The 18,047-nt window shown below is 32.8% G+C and overlaps 1 protein-coding gene across 8 annotated transcripts in view; it reads right to left on the minus strand.

Moving 5' to 3' along the window:
• The window catches only part of LOC143247067 (ubiquitin carboxyl-terminal hydrolase 47-like), a 142,273-nt gene that overhangs the window by 98,390 nt on the left and 25,836 nt on the right, over window positions 1–18,047 (minus strand). For 6 of the 8 annotated variants that reach the window (XR_013026352.1, XM_076494498.1, XM_076494473.1 and 3 more), the window contains exons 5-8: window positions 15,569–15,752; window positions 7,034–7,130; window positions 5,081–5,159; window positions 588–654 (exon numbers count right to left, since the gene is read on the minus strand). Coding sequence is in view for 5 of the 8 variants with exons in the window: in XM_076494498.1 (XP_076350613.1) it covers window positions 588–654; window positions 5,081–5,159; window positions 7,034–7,130; window positions 15,569–15,752 (427 nt within the window). In the remaining 3 variants the exon portion in view is untranslated. Of the gene's footprint in view, window positions 1–587; window positions 655–4,091; window positions 4,225–5,080; window positions 5,160–7,033; window positions 7,131–15,568; window positions 15,753–18,047 lie in introns of those variants that run through there. The other 2 variants (XM_076494508.1, XM_076494518.1) reach the window with 2 other exon arrangements.

The raw sequence follows: 18,047 nt of genomic DNA on the forward strand, positions 1-18,047 counted from the left end.
ATTACAAAACTACACAATAGCCCAGTTGTGTTGTTCCCACCACGAGAACAGCATCCAAGGGTTTAGCATCATAAGTATCCACACTTACTGAAAAGCCACTGAAGAGTGATTTCATTCCAATGCAAAAACACGCACAAGTTCAGCAAATCAATAACGACTTACTGAAGGGCATATCCATTTTCAAACCAAAGATATGAGCTCATTTGTCAAGATTCTTCATAGTAGGTATAAGCATGCAAGTTTAACTAGTAGAATCACTTAAACTTGCTCTTGAAGTTTCAAAAAATAAATTATATCCTTTTAATTTTATACATTTCATTGGCAGATACTAATCAGTGATGAAAGCAGAAAAAGAAACTATGTAAACAAGCAGTTCAGGCACGTATAAATGCTGTAAATATTGAAAATTTACTCACTTCCTCAATTTCTATTCACGAAATTAAATATCTGACATCTTAAGTATTTTAACTCTACAAAAAATTACTGAAATATATTATAAGTATAGTTTTTAATTAAACTTTGAATGTAGGTATGCAAATTTGAAATTGGAGTGACATTACATTACACTGGCATGAAAGAGTTAATACCTTCACTACTATCCCATCCAAAGCTGGTAGTCAATTCTGTTGTACCAATAGCTGGTCTCTTGCTTGTCTGTAACAATACATATTTATATATAATATAATATAAACAGTTGAAAAAAGTAGTCTTCAAACATTAGCTTATAGAACAGACATATAGAGAAACATTAAAAGGACAATGAATCAATATCTTTCCAAGATGTTTCTATAGTGTGTACAAACATTTAAGCAAAACCAGTATCATGTGAAAGATCCCACCATAAACCAGTAACTTTGTCATGCTGTACATTGTTTTTCTTAGAGTGGATTAACCATATTCGCTATGGGCTTGGTATAATAAGAGTTCATCTACACACTTGCACAAGTTAAGCACTGACATTATAACTATTGATACAGCATGTGTATCTTCACAAAATTTGGTAGACTTTTAGTAAATATTACAAGTACTTTGTATTAAAAAAAATTTTTATGATACATCTTACTAAGGATTTGTTTCTGAAATTAGAGTCTGTTTCATTACTAGTCTGAGTGCAAAGTGATTTCATGTTGTGACTGAGAAAACTATTATTCATCCCCAAATCTTGGCATTTGCATAATCTCTAAAACCTCCTAAATTCATTTCAAATGCTTCTTTTCAGTAAGACTATATATTCATGTTATTTTCTATGCCCTAACTGTATGGGGTCTGTCACTTTACAAATCTTATAAGCATCATAAAACATTAGGAAATAAATTATGCTTTTTGTTTTTGTTCTAGAGTGAACACAAAAGTACAAATTTTTAGTCTAAGCAGCTTAAGTCTCTTAACACAATATAATATTGGCCTTCCAGTCACGCCTAGTTAACATTACATAACTTACATTAACCCAGTGCATATACACTCATGTTACACATCCAATAATATAAAACTGACCTTTTGTATTCTGTCTTGGTTGTTTTAGTTGACCAGTATTTTGTAATAATCTATATATGTACATATATGTTAGTGAAAATAAACACATTTTTAAGCAAAATCACAAAACAGGACTGTTAAAAATAGTAAATCCAAACCTCTGACTAATTATATTAGTTTGTTATAACTTAAAAAACAAGCTGAAACAAAAATAAATTGAACAAAAAAACTCTGCACTAGCTGAAAAGATCCCAAGGTACAAGCTATAATGTAGGATTATAAAATGTACCCTAGGTTTTGGAGATGACTACAGAAGTAGGACCTACATTGTGTTGGGGATACACTGTCTATCAGTCTTAACCTCCATCTACCAGTCTCACATGAGAAGTAAGTGTAGCAATAGATATAGAAATTAGGAGAGTGAGATGTGGGTGCTCAAGCCCACAATGTCCCACATCTATATCACCTTTCACTGCCTGCAGACAGTTGTGAGAAGGTGACTGCTCTCCTAGTTAAAGAAAATTAACTGAAATAAGAATAAGGAAATTGCGGTAACTAAGTTGAAAACTTACTTTTCAATTTTTCTAAGTGCCTTTCTACCATACTGAAGGCTGGAATGCTATCTTCTTGCTGCAAACTTTGTACTCAGTTGCTGATACACTTAGGTTGCTAAGCTTTTTAAAATTTCGCATGTAGAGGATATAATACAAATGTTTTTTTAGGCTTTATATATGTACAGTTGAATAAATCATAAATTGCTAAACTGATACCATGGAATTCCACTATAAATTATTAAGCTTAATAACTAAAACATATTTAGGTTTTTAAAAAAATATGAATCTTTGAGCAGACCAAAGACGACTTACCTTTTTGAAAACCTTGTTTGAAAGAATGTGATGGACTTTTCACACACTGGGGACATTCTAAGCTGTTAGCTGATTATTTGCATGTCATATATTGAAGTGTGTATATAAGGGACCATTTCCAAAAAATGAAAGACACACACTAGTGTATGATTCAGTACATAAGCCATATCTCAACAAAATAAAAAGATACGAGGTTCTTATTTTATATTCTAGCTTGATAATATTAGTAATTTGAGTTAGTAATTTCTTTGAAACTAGAGACTTAGTATTTTGACATCACAAACAACTAATTTTATACAGTGCTACATTCAACATACTACATGCCCCACTAAAATCTATATTTAGATGTGTTCTTTTAATATTTATTTTTAAATTAAGAAATTAACTCATAATATATAATAAAGTTTGAATTATAATTTTCAATTTAATTCCAATCTTTGGCCTGTCATCCATTGTGAAAGGGCTAATCACACTTCTAAAAAGCAATTTGTGCATGCTATTAATGCAATGGTTTGTTACCAAAGATGTGAGACATGGAGCCACTTATAACATAATTAATACCTATGTATTTGGTTCATACAGTTACCAGATATTTAACAGTCTAATACTACTTGTCAAGATGTATGACAGGAAAAAATAAGTCATTGCCTACAAAACAATGTTCATGAATCAAAATTTCTTTATACAATGCACATGTAAAAGGTCAAGTTTTTAAAAATGAGAATTTTTAATGAGATTTTCTGCTTGCAAGCAGTATATGTTTATAATTTATGAAAGCAACAGGTTCACATTCATAGCCTTAGTTAATCCACAACACTCTCACTTGTAAACTAAAGGCATGGTTAAGAAAAATACTTTTCTGACTCAGAAAGGCATTTCATCGAGTATAAGAATATCTTCTACTGCAATTAACTCTTTTGCAAATGATGGCTCTAACTGTACTTCACAATATTATAGGAAGTTATTTTCAAAATTTAATTAAACTACTTTATGTTATACCAATTACAACAGCATAAAATCTTAACTAATAATCCATATTTTAATAGTATAGAAGTTTCACATTCTTAATTTCATAACAAAATATTTTAAAAATTCTGAATTTACCATAATGTGAGAAATGACATTTTCTCCGGGATTCCCCTCTTCTGTTTTTTATTCACCACCCTTCCGATACATATAAAACTTAATATAAATTCCTCACCATAAAATCATCATTACTCAGACAAATCATAATTTTAATAGCTTTCATTTCTGTTTGGTTACTGAGCCATCAAACAGAATCAAACACTTCTTGCCATATCCACCTACAATATCCCCTCTTTCGGGATTTGATTTATTAATAGTTCTCTCTTGATTTATGTCTTATCTGCATGTGAATCATTTACTGACGTTACAAGGTTTTAGTAACTTATATTACTTTTTGTTCAGTATAGTATAAAGTTGTGACTAATGATCCATATATTCTAACAGTAAAAGTTCTTAATTTTACAAGGCAATATTTAAAAAATCCTACATTTCCCCTAATGTGAGAAGTGTGACATTTTCTACAGACATCCTCTCTTCTCCATTTATTTATGAAAATTTTTTTAATCATAACAAATAAATCACTTCACACTTGTACTGGTAATGAAATAAACTCAATATACTTACAAAAATATTATTAGTGTACAAGATTTACAATGTTTAGTAAAAGGCTACCATATTTTGTGAAAATACACTTGCTGTATTAAAGGTTATTGTATAAACACTTACTTCACAGTAACCCTTGCTATAGGGTTGTCAAGATAATAAAAGTTTGCACCATTGATAGGCTCCCCAGCCAAAAGTTCATTTGTTTCTGGGCACACTTTATTCAACAGTTGTTTCATAGGAAAGATGAATCAAGAAATTAAAAACATAATAATTCTATTTTTACAACAAAACCTGTCAAGGGTGCCCTGGGTCTGCTTAAATAGTTTTAGAAACCAATGTCTCTTTACAGTGAATAGCTTGATCATGAAGTCTTAAGCAGAAGCTTGTTACAATGGTAATTTAAGTGTTCGAGAACAATGTATAACCACTAAACTCTGCATGACTGACTATGGAGAAAATGGCTTCAAAACCAATACAATACCTTCAATGTCATTCTTATAAAATATAATTAACCCTCAGTACTACTTAACAGGATTTCATCACACTAAACTTAACTGCTTCATTTTTACATAACAGCAGCTTAGAATGTTGAATTACATTAAACATTATGGGTATTTTTATTTTATTCCTAAAGATGATCACCTACTGAAAGTACATGATGTTTCATGTCATTCTTCTCATAATTTCATAAAATCATGAATTTAAATTAGTATTTTTTTTAATAACATGACTATTAACTTATGCAGTGGAATTTATTTCAGGTAAACTTGCAAATAAATTGATGAACAAAATTAATTTTAACATTAACTTGGCATCCACCAACAAATATGTTTTCCTTATTTCAATATATATAGCATCCAATTCCAGCTTTCAGAAAAATAATTCTTTGTATTTTTTTTCTAACAGAACTGTGTGATTTACATTATCAACACTGATTATTCAGATTAAAGACAGCAACTTCATGAACAAAGAAATTCATCTACAGTATAATAAAATCTTGATAGAAAAATACTTACATTTACTGTAAAATATTTTTCTCATAAAATTAAATGAGAATACATTGATAATCTGAAGATTTCTATGATTATAAATTTATCTAGGTTACTTACTTGTAGCTGAAGAAAAAGCTTCTGAAGTTGGAATGGAATACTTTTTACTCCATCTTCTTCAGTGCCATCAAACTCCCACCTGTTAAATAAAAATAATAGCTAAAGTTTAGTACTAATTATCAACATATTTAACTTTTGTCTATTTGGTTATGTGTGTGATGATATGCGATAAAAAAATGAATGTAAGAATTTTTTCAACTAATGATGTAACAGGTTGAATGTATAGGATTAATTTATATTTTTGCACTTAGAACAAATTACATATAGAATATTAGTATGAATATCCTTTAATAGAACAAATAACTAAAAATGTCTTTTCTACTGAAGCTGACTGCAAGTTTGAAGGTCTTTGAAGCATTTCAAATAACAGAAGAAGCCTAAAAACATTGCACACTTCTGAGTATGTTGAATGGAAAGAAGTGCCTTGAATAATCAGCACTTTTAATAAACATTTTTAAAGACTTAACTACTTTTCTCCAGAGATGGAAATAATGCCTGATCTACTATGCCACCTTATGAACATTGCATCATTCAATGAAATGTGATCTAACTGGAAATTAATTCTGTGACTAATCTGATAATACAATATTTCCACTCATGGATTATCTTCCAATATTAAGAAGGCATTATATTCTTTACCATACATCACACACAATAAACATTACATAAACAAGCCCACTAGTGCTTTATACCAGCTTATAAACATAGTAGCCTCTTCCTCTTTACTAACATTATGTGCACAGCAGATACAAAATGTGCACATCACACCCTTTTTACAGTTACTGCATTTAAAAGGAAATTAACTTTATTGTCAATAAACTCAGCATCAAAACTTAGCCCATAATTCATAGCATTTATGTTATCTAAATTTTAATTTCGTATTTTAAAAATATTTAAATAAATACTTAATCCTGACTTCTCTATGTCGTTTTGATTCTATTTTTCTACTTTGATTCTATTTTTTATATTATGTACATTCCCTTCAAAAGTTTCAGAGATGCCAACTGATCAGAAATTCAATTTATTAATACTGGCAAGTCAGAATGTAAAATTTAGACCTACCTCCTCAAAATTACTGATATATGAAAAGACTTTTGACACCTACTATTCAAACTCTTCCCATCTTATCAGAGCTTAGAACAAATTTATTTATATCAAGTGTACTTCTTTTTCTAATGGTTTTGAAATATGAACATAAAAGAATTGTGTGTCCTAACTGAATTTGCTGATGGTTAAGTTTTTGGTTTGCAGCTATAAACAGTTAGCCTCAGGGTGCTTTTGTGCCATCATTATGTTGAGTTGCAAGCAGCTAACAATTTTCCAATCTGTATGTAGTTTAGGCAGAAAGCTAGTTCAATTATAGTAGTTTTACAACATTCTATTTTTAAAGCACAATAATGTTATGTATTTTAAAATGCATATTTGAAATAAAGATTAATAACATTTTGGACCACTAACATTATTAAACACAAGTAGAAATAGGGTGCCTAATCCATCACCAGCAACACAAATCCAAGTCTAGACACAAGTACTACATTTGTTGTTGTTTTTTTATGATTATTTTACATACTGTTATAAAAATAACTTATGTTAGATAAGAAAACTTCAGAGAAAACAGTTAAATAAATTTATTTTAATACTCTGCATCCTGGTATATCCACATTGCAGGAGCACATGGTAGTTTGCAACTTAAACTGACTGTTTACACAAAAGCTATCTAGCTGTATAACTGATAGACATTTTTTGTAACACTTTAAGAGAGTCTTTGAACAGCTGTAAAGCACTAAAATAAACTGGCATTCATAATTTAATTAAACTACTTTGACATCAATATATCACTGTACAGAATTATATATAGAATAACATTAATAGTTATAACAAAACACACACACTGTTCCAGAGAGATCCAACCAACAAATATGTCTTTAGCCATTTACAGGTTAAAATACTTACCTATACAATGCATTACGAAATTCAGGAGTCATGTAAAGTGTCTGCAGTAAACTATTGAGATAGCAAGTCATAGCCTGGTTTACAAGTCCCACAAAACCTGAAAGTATGCATATTGTCTTTAGAATTTATTTAGTTGGACATAATACATGTATAACTTACCTATAACACACTGACTAGTGAATACATTTAACATTAACAAACCTACACATACAACACAAATAAAAAAAATTCCAAGTTTCTTATCTAACAAACTGATTAAGTCCTGGATGCCAATGGCACTGATCTTTACAATATTTCATTGCATACTGAAGGCCAACTCCAAAAGTGTTTAAAGACCATTAACCTTCTCACTACAAATAGGTCAAGTGTATGTCACAACGTTGTACAGTGAGATTCATAATTTAAATAAACTACTTAGTCATTAACATATATACGAATAAATATGGCATAAAAGCACAGTTAATACATAAAAATTTTAATATTACATAATTTTTAACACCTTCATTTAAAAAACAAACCTAAATAAATTCTCAAACTCCTTTTATATGTGTATCATGATATTTCTTTGCCCTGCTTTACTCGTCCTATATTTTCATCACTTGTTTCTGGTGTGTTGAATTTAATGTAAATTGTTCTTTACAATACAGATATCAATAATGTGTAGTCTAATACATATAGCCTTAGATATTTGTTTACAGAGATATAATCTAGAAGGTCACAACCACTTGCCAGATCCTCTGGTTTCCTAAATTTTCAACAATTCCCTCTGGCATTTGTCATTATATCATTTACAACCAAATGAAACATTGTTTCCTTGTACTTAGTAGATGCTTTCAGTCATTTCACCTACAGACTAAAAACTGTTATCACCAAGTTGAGATCAAGTGACTAAAAGAATTATTTCAAGGAACTTACATCTTAGAAAGCCAGTTTAATTATAATATTTGTAAAAAAAAATTTACTTTGTGTGCACTATTATGTTATCCTCTTAAAGAAATAGTTAAAATAAACAAATATTTAATGTACTAGTGCTATCATTACAAAAAGTGCAAAGGCTTACATTTGATCAACAGAAAAACCAAAATTAACAAGAGGCCAAATATATATATAAATTTCTTTTACAATTTTCATTTATTGTTAGAGCACCTAAAACTTAAAATTTAGAGCACTATTAAGTTTTAAAAAAGTGAGATTAAGTAAATTAATAAAACAAAAGTAATAAAAAATTTTCCCATGGGTTATGCTTGTAAATAGATCATAATCTGTATCATTTAACACAGTAACATAATCTACATCTTATACAAGCATTTTTTGGTTTTTACACAACTCTTCTAAAAATTTCCTTATCTGAAATGTATATAAATAAAGATTCGCTAGAAGCTGGCTTAAATTCTTAATGCAAAAAACAAATGTTTAAGCATTTAAGTTAAGAACATCTGTAAAATTAAAATAAAATGAAGTAACACTATAAATGCATGTGTGATAATATAAAAAAACAATAAAATGTTTTTATTCAAATTTGTTTAAAACTTCCAAAAGAAATTCACAGAATAAGGAACGAAAAATTACAATCTCGTTCATATTTACTAAAACTTCTATTCCATTTTTTTTAGCAGCCTAGGTTATCTTATCTGAATTTTATTACAAATTACCGTAATCAGGAAGTCAACTCTAATCCAGACTAGGAATTTGACCAGCCCCTGACAGAAGGAGAGTCTTAATTCACCTTAAGTATAAGGACCAAAAGAAAAAGAGAAGCATCTACTCCAAGAATCTAAATCAACACATGAAAATCCAATAAAACAATAAACAATAAAATGGAAAAATAAACCCTGAAAATGTACTTCCAGATGACATCAGAAAGTGGAAATGCAATGTGGAGGGTCAATTCCAGTCCAAAACCAACTTGCATTGAGGATATAACATCCAGTTTGTGGTGGAAGAAATTTCTCAGTCCACTCACATATGTAAAATTACATTACATGGTCCAGCTCCAACCAAAACAAACTGCCCAGGAACAGACATGCAGGCAGCAGTAAAAGAGAGTTTCCAAGCTAGAGAAGCAAAATGTAAAACAGAGAAAAAAGTACAGTGAAGACTGCATTACCTGGAATAAAATATTAGACCCACAGCAGGAGGATAGTCATGCCTTCTACGCCAATGCCCTAATCTTGACAGAGTATAACTTTGCACACTCAGAAGAATTTCTCTATGATCCATCACTCCTATGGCTAGGAGTTTGGAGGTGATAAGGACTCTCACACTCTACTGGAAGAACGAGAAAAAAATATGGTGGAGACTCCAGAAGAACACATCACCACAGAAAATGTGATGGGTGAGCATGAAATGCTATTTTGAAAAGTTGACCACTCCCAAGTATGGCAACATAAGAAACACTAGAGATGGGCACCAATATTTATGTTCTACTCCTGTTAGTACATCAGTATACACTCCAGTACAGACACATTTAGAACATAATATATCATGAAAAATAACCTGCAAGAAGTCCAGTGGAACACCATCCTCGACAGTAATTGTAACAGACCTTACATATTTCAGTGTAAATTTTGATATCAGTACACCTGGAGAGGCACAACTTACCACAGAGTGGGACCCATGATACATGAAGACCCTGAAAGAAGAAAAAATGAAAAAAATAACTTACCCATTAAAGTTGTACCAATGTATGGAGAATAGCTACAGCAACAAGGTGATATACAGCCGAGCAGGAACCTCTATATGGTATAAGTATTATGACCCATGCTGGCCTGGATAATCTCCTCTAGAAAAGAGCAGAAATGAGCAGCCAAGAACACTGAGAGATGACAACAGCTCAGATAGGACTATACACAGAACAACTGGAAAGATTCAAGAGAAAGAAAGAAATATCCACTATGGATAACCTGACAAACACAACAAATAAGGGTTATATGAGAGGAGAAACATCACAAGAAATGTACAGAAATATAGAAGGAAGAAAATTATCTGTAGTGAAAAATACCTATAGCATGCAATGGTTGTAAAAGTTAGACCCTTGAAAAACAACCATGTAAAAAAAGGGAAGAATGTATGCAAGATAAACTAACAATGTAATATTCTCCATTTGTGTTGATACACAGACATGGACAAGAAATAAACAACATGAAACAACAGGATTGTTCCTGGAGAAAGGACAGGGATGGAACCAGGGTTGAACCAGTTAGAAAAGAGCTGCAAGAAGGATCTGACATGGAGTGGACTGGATGAATAAAAGTATTTTGGGTAGAAGATGGATGCTACAATATACATAAAGGAAAGATCCTTCCAATCCTGGCTGCAACCAACTATAGCCGAAGTCAAAGGATGTGGAACTGGTGACCAAAAGAGAGGAAGCCCGACATTCAAATGAGAGGCAAATGCATCCAGTTTCAGAGTGTCCAACTGAGAACATAGCCATCAGAATATCTAGGGGTCAAGAGACTACTCCATGTGTAGAATCTTGCCAAAATGGGATGGATGATCTGTGACAAGATTGTGAGCACCTAATATGTGGCAAGCCAGCAAACAAATTTGATGGCTATGACCCAATAACTGGTGATTGTTATGCAAGAACAAACATGGACCAAGATAAATTACCCCTTTGACTTATGATGCACAATCCAACTATTGAGTTGATGAACAAATCACAACTGTCATTCCCTACAGAGATGACAAAACAAACAATATGGAGTATCAAACAGTTAATATAAATGACTAATTCCTCCCGACTAATGGTCCAACATACATGTAATGCAACACACATCCCATCCTGATAACATGGCCTCTGGATGGGTTGAAGTAATAGGTTTGCTTCCACACTTTTGTATTGTCCCTGTATAACCACCAGAGGAAGTCACACAGAAGAGAAACAGGAAGGGATATCTGTGAATCCAGAAGGTCTCTGATGAGGTGCCAATGAACTTGTAGTACCTACTGCAAGGAATGCATGTGGGCATGGCATGAAAGATAAGAGCCTCCAGTAATGCCCAAGTCCCCAAGAATCAGAAACTCTCACACAACAGGGAGAGAATGTGCTGATAGTGCCCTCTGAATTAAAAAAATCCATGGGTCAGATAAAGTGAAAGAGCCTGAGTGTAAATAAGTTAAAGTACATCTCCAGATGAACAAGATTTTGAAGGAGGTGGATAACAGATTTCTCACCTCAATAAATCAAAACTCACCTGATCAGCTTTTCTGAAAATAAATTGAATATGTAAGAAAGAGTCTGCAAAGGATGGAACTAGTTATCCATAAAATGATGAAAATTGAGCCTACAAGGATGAAAATCTCAAACAACCAGGCCACCCAAGAGAAATCACAGGGTGCTGATGCCAGCCTGAAATTAAGAGCTTGGAATTGATAAGTATTACCTTCACAAGTGAAACATGGAAAATAATATGAACCCCAAGTAAAAGGGGTGTGAATACAAACATTAGACATGTTGCATCTCATCATTCAAAACCCTGGAAAAAAAGCCAATCTGAGAGACAGTTTGGATTCCATGGTGAACTGAGGCATGTTGAGGAAGCCATTTAGATGGAAGAGACTGGTCATCACAGGATATCATACCCTGTTCTTCTCAAAATATTCCAACCCATGAGATACCAGTAACACAGGAACCACGCATGAAGGAAAAGGGCAGGTGAAGACAATCTATAGAACTTGGTGGGGAGGGGGGTATCAGTTTCCACCTGAACACACTTTGAGAGAATGATAGAAAGCCTTTTTTATTATTCTGTGACAAGGGAGTATGGAGCATATTAACTCCTACATGAAATTAATCTGCTAAACATTCAGCAAGTACCCTAATATTTGGGAAAGAAGTATTGCAAAAACTCACGTTTAGGTGCTGCAGTTAATAAGGAAGGGGAGGGATTAAATGGTTTGTTTGTTTTGAATTTCAAGCAAAGCTACATGAGGGCTATCTGCACTAGCCATCCCTAATTTAACAGTGTAAGACTAGAAGAAAGGCAGCTAGTCATCACTACCCACTTCCAAATCTTGGACTACTCTTTTACAAATGAATAGTGTGACTGACTGTCACATTATAACACCCCCACAGCTGAAAGGGCAAGCATGTTTGGTGTGATGGGGATTCAAACTCGCAAACCTTGGATTCCAAGTCGAGTGCCTTAACCACCTAGCCATGATAGGCCTGAATTAAATGGCATGGCTAATAAAGGAAAGAACCTGGAATATCAAGTCTAAAAACTGTTGCTGGGGTCTGGGATCACAGTCCTCAGGTAAATGCACAACTGCTTGTAGATCAGGAGATTCGTCAGCCTAGATAAAAGAATCCATCTACTGAAGAACTATGGCCAACACTTCCCCTGCCAATAATGGTGCACATGCAGCCATTGTGATGGATTATCAAATGCTAATACCACTGATAGCCATTATACTCCCAGTAGTAAATACTTTGCATTCAATGTGGAAATAGGTGTTGCATACACAGACAGAAAGTTGGGAGAGCAAAACCACAAGAGAGAAAACCAAGAATCTCAATCCTGGTAAAGAAATACTGTAGAAGACCCATATACAAATAAAAATATGGAGAAAGCTAAAATGGATATGCTTAAAAATATAGTGTCTAAGATGCAATAGACAACATGGAAGTAATCAACTCTAGTCCAAAACCAAATAGCACTGGGATCAAAATTTCAACCTGTAACATAAGAAAGGTCCACACACTCTTCAACGCAAGTTGAGTAGAATGGAATAATATACTTTTCAAACCAATGTACTAAACAGGGCATGAGTGCAAATCAACAACCCATATATCTGAGAACCCAACATATGAATGACAGTAAAAAGGTTTGTGCCAATGTAGCAAGCTACATCAAACCACACTTAATCAGAGAGACACTCAACGAGTAACATCACCCTCAGGCAGTAAAAACTTTCAGAGGTGGAGCATGAGATAGAGAAACTTGACTTCAAATAATATGATCTTATATATATGACCTCAAAAAAAGCCACAGCACATATATACACAACACCAACCTCTGGAACCCACTATATGGAGGTGGAAAAGATGAGGAAAATTTACAAAATTAAGCCAAGATCAGGAAATACAACTAACACATGTAAGCCCATGATTGGAAAATTAAATGTTATCCACTACAACAGCAAACAACCACCTGATCTCTACTGAATGGAAGTGCTGACATTCAGGAGAACTCCTTCATTGTCAACCACCCCAGCTGCTTAGAATTTGAAAGTGGCAAGGACTGTCATACTTCACTAGAATAACAAGTGGATATAGAACACTAGAAGAATGTTAACAACACAAACATTGTAATGGGTGAACACAAAATCCCTACACAGAACAACAAGCTGCCCTTGATTTATTCAGGGATGTGCAGCTGGTTCCTTCTGCTTTACCCATTTAAGTCTATGGGTTAGTACAGCCTAGAACGGGCATATTAATGAATCACATATATCATAAGGAAAATCTACTAGAGATCTTGTAGAACAGCCCATAGATCAAAGCATACCAGTCCCCTGATATGAGCTGGGGACAACAAAAAGCCTTAAACAAAAACCTGGAAAATGCTGGTTGACAGGTATGATAGATCTCTGTGACAGAAGGGTCTGCACAGCCTTGAACAGACCCAGACTGGTAGATGGATCCTGAATTAATTAGGAAGGAAACTGGTACAGGAGATAAATATGGTGGGAAAAGGAAACGGATTAAAAGTCCTTCCAACAACAGGGGAACAAAATCACCCAAACATGTCTCTCTGCCAAGCATGAAAAGAACTGATAGTCACATGAACTAGTAATGATTAACCTTACATTGAGAAACTATGAAATTTTGAGCCCTTACTGGTAGGAATTGGTAAAGCACAGGAAGATACAGGGCAAGAAACAATTTTGGGAGAGGTCATGAGATCAAAATGAGATAAGCAAGCAACCAAAGACTAAAAGGAATAGGAACAAGTATCAACAAATAGATAAAATGTAGAATATGAGAACAAAGATTCAAATGGAGGGAGTGTAAGGCAGTGAAGAACAATACTAACATTACAATCTGGAAGAATCACTCAACATGGAGATTTATAAAATTGGATAGAATACATGAGATACTGGTTGTTCCAGCCCTGACTTCCAATATCCATTGTGTTTCCAAAGATTTGAAAAAATCTCAAACCAGCCTGATGGAGAAAAAGAGCCAGCTACCTGTAATTCACAAAATGGAAGGTAGCAGAACCTGCGACAAGATATATTTTCCAATAAAATAGCAATAGCAACAAAACCACATGTAAAGGGATAGGGCTGAAGAGAATAATCATGCTAACAGAAAAAGGTATTCCAAGAAAACCCCACAGGAGACTGGTAGAGTGCCTCAGTACTGTAAATGAGCTGTAAGAGTCGGATGAAAATTAGAACTATGCATAGCAGAAATGAAAAGGATTTTCAGGGATAGCTCACACATCAGCAAAAGTAACTTCAACTACTGAGAGTTAATTAAGGGTTGATCATCCTGCATAATGTTCATAAGCATGAAGTTCATAATGAGGCAGGCTAACACCAACCCTCAATTAATAAACAAATAGCTCACCTTAAACCCTAATGTCAGAAGTAGTAGAAACAAGGTACTCTTGAAGACAGGTATCACGTAACAATGAAGGGAGGGTATCACATGAAACTGATGAAAATGAGAAAACTGAACACAATTGAGAAAACATCCAAAAAGGCAAAGTTAGGCCTATTAGATTCAGTAGAAGAGACACAGGAAAGCACAACATAGTTAGAAGAAAAAAAAGCTGGCAAAATCCTCCTCATCATGGACAGGTTTCAATGATGTAGGAGGAACGTGGAATTTTTAGGAGAAATAAGAAAGCTCATATATCAATCAATCCCCTGATGAATGATAACTAAAAATTTCTCAGTTGAAACCCTTCAGACCTGAAGCCTGTATAACAGCACTTGAAATAGTGGTATAAATACCAGAAAGTATAAAACACAAAACTTTAGTATTCATCTTAAACTGTTAAAAAGTTTAAAAAAATTAATAAATAAAACTAAGTTGTTGAGGCAAACTATTATAGAAAACTAACTGTAGTAAATGAATAAATCAAGTAAATCTCTTCTTTGCCAAAAAACAACTAAATGAACACGTGAAAGGAGCACAATTGAAAAAAGTATGCACTTGATCATTGTCTAACAAGAAATGAGAAATCTGTATGATCAAATACAGGGAGTCACATGTATCAGGAGGGTATGTCACATGATGATTTACAAAATACAGTGAACCACAATGAAGGTGGTGCACTGGACAAGAATAGCTAGCTATACATGGGAGAGAGATACTGTATCACATTAGAATGTATTTTCAGCATAACTCTAAAAATATTGTGGCATGCACACAGAAATAAAGAATAAATGCAATAACTTACAATATATGGTCTGCAAATTCTTTTCATATAAGAAAAAATTATATACAGTAGTATAAACAAAGCACCATTATTAATATTCTTATAACCATAATCACAAGAGTGAAAGAGCCAATACCTGTATCTTGTTTCATAACAGCACTTGCGTAACTACAGCCATAACTGAAATCACTAGAACCCGAACTGTATGACAGTGCAGTTGAAGGAACATGAGTACTTTCAGCATCCCCTGATGCTGAAAGAGAGAAATCTGACCCCATTTGGATGTCATGATCCTTGACAAGAGAAGTATCTTCACTGACCTGAATATTTTAATAAATATAACTAATAATTTATAATATAAATTGTATTATGCTTAGATATCTAAATAATCACTTTATTGTGCAAAAACAATTATAAATTACATAACCACAACCACCTGATGAAAAAAACATTACAATGACTATACTCCTTGTAATTCATGAAACTGAGTACAATACAAAAGTAAAATATTTTTGTCACTAAATAGCATTAAAGAAGCCAGAATAATGAGCCTTTTACTGAAATTTTACTATTTAAAAGTACATAAGTATTTTCACAAGATACTTCAAGTAATTATGATATTTATAATTCTATAATACTTGGTATCAGGATAACAAAACATGACCACAATTAAGTACAATAAGTGGTTAAAATTAGTTAAAATATATATCTTCTAATATGACTGTAGAGTGAGAAAACTGTAATACTCTTTACTATGTGGTTTATCCTGTAGTGTGATAATATTTGAATTATAAAGAACCATTATTGCTTTATAGTATGCCAACTTCTCCTAATCTATGTGCCATCAATTAAAACTAAAATGTATGTTAGGATACAGAAGGTTGAAACTTTGTTCTGTACTTTATTTTAATTAAAGTTTTAATACCCATGCCAAACATCTTGAGAATACATTGTTAAAACACAGGTTTCATAATACACCTACTGCCTAGTTTTTTGAACTATCTTAATTCTTTTAAAAACTAACATGACTGTAATTTACATAATATTACCCTGCCATTCATTAACTGATCTGTTATTTTCCATGCTTAATCCAATAATCGACTTACTAAACAATTTCACTTGTTATGGTTATGGAGCTACAACTAGCGAACAGTCTTTAAAATACCAAATAATACAAACTCTCTAATGTAACTGTTCTTCAAAGCACATTACTATGGACTGAACTTTTTGGAAATTATTAAAACTAAGTAATCTCTTACATAAATGAAGCCAAGCTAAATGAAGTAAAATCCATATAAATCTTTTTTTTTAAATTCCTGGATTCTTTAACACTATCAGGTGCTTTATGACAATATACCTTTCTATGAACACAGCTCTCCTACTCTCACTCACAAGAAGTAAAAACTAAAAAGTATCACTGTTCAGTAACTCTGTAAACAAGCTTCCATAGTCAAACATTTTTAATAAGAATATTTAATAAAGATGGATAGCATCAGATAAAATGTCCACACTGTTGACATCAAAACACACCACTTACATGATTACTAAAAATTACTACTGAAGAAAGGGGATCTTCAAACATTTAAACAAGACAGGTAGCTTAAAGTGAAAATGCAGTTACAAATAAAGTAAACAAAGAAGCTTAAGGTTTCAGACATAGTGTTGACATTATTTCTTCAAGCTACAAGTCCTAATTTTTATTTTGCACATATTCCAACCTCTAAACAATAGTTAAAATAGGGATTTGTTGCTTGAAGAAATAATGTCACCACTGTGTCTCAAACCTTAAGCTTGTGCATCTACTTTTTTCACAATTATGTTTTCATTTTAAACTACCTATATGGCTTCTGTATTTCTTTGAAGACCCCTCATCTCCCTTTTAAATTAACAATTCTCAATAATATTGTTTCTTTGTTGTTGTTTTTTTATGTATAATAGCAATATTGTCCTATCTGAAACAGTTTAGTTTTAATGAAATATGTAGTTTGTGTATGATGCTCTTTCTGAAAATAATGAAAACCATTGGAATGGCTTCATACATATTAGACAGATATTGCTACTGATAGCATTGCCACAATGTCATCATTGATAGTGGTACTACATATAAGTGCATTATGATGCATGGCAATCAATATACATCATATATGTGCTTGTAAAATATATATACATAGCTACTATATTTATACCTTGTAGCTATATGGAGTCTCCAACACTGGATTGGAGGGATAACTGAATTATACTGGAATGGTCCATGAAATGTATTTTGTAACCACATGAACTTTAAACATATATACACAAGCACTGAATGTTGGTTTGTATTTACATTTGTGTATTATATATGCAGCCCTTACAAGTTTTACGTTGTAAATACACACACACACAAGAATTCACACAGATTTTTAAATTTGCATACGTGAATTCATATATGACATAACAAAATATAACAGCATATTCAATATTTCTTATGTTTTCCCCGTTTTGCACCCTCCTCTTCCTCCTCCAGTAATACTGGTCGTAGTTTTGCTGCAGCTGGCCAGATTTCCTCTTAGTGTAACCTTCTGCACACTCTACAAGATTAAAAATGTGTTCATTGAGAATTACAAATTGATTATATT

The sequence above is a fragment of the Tachypleus tridentatus genome, chromosome 1, assembly GCF_004210375.1.
Source record: "Tachypleus tridentatus isolate NWPU-2018 chromosome 1, ASM421037v1, whole genome shotgun sequence".
Taxonomy (NCBI): domain Eukaryota; kingdom Metazoa; phylum Arthropoda; class Merostomata; order Xiphosura; family Limulidae; genus Tachypleus; species Tachypleus tridentatus.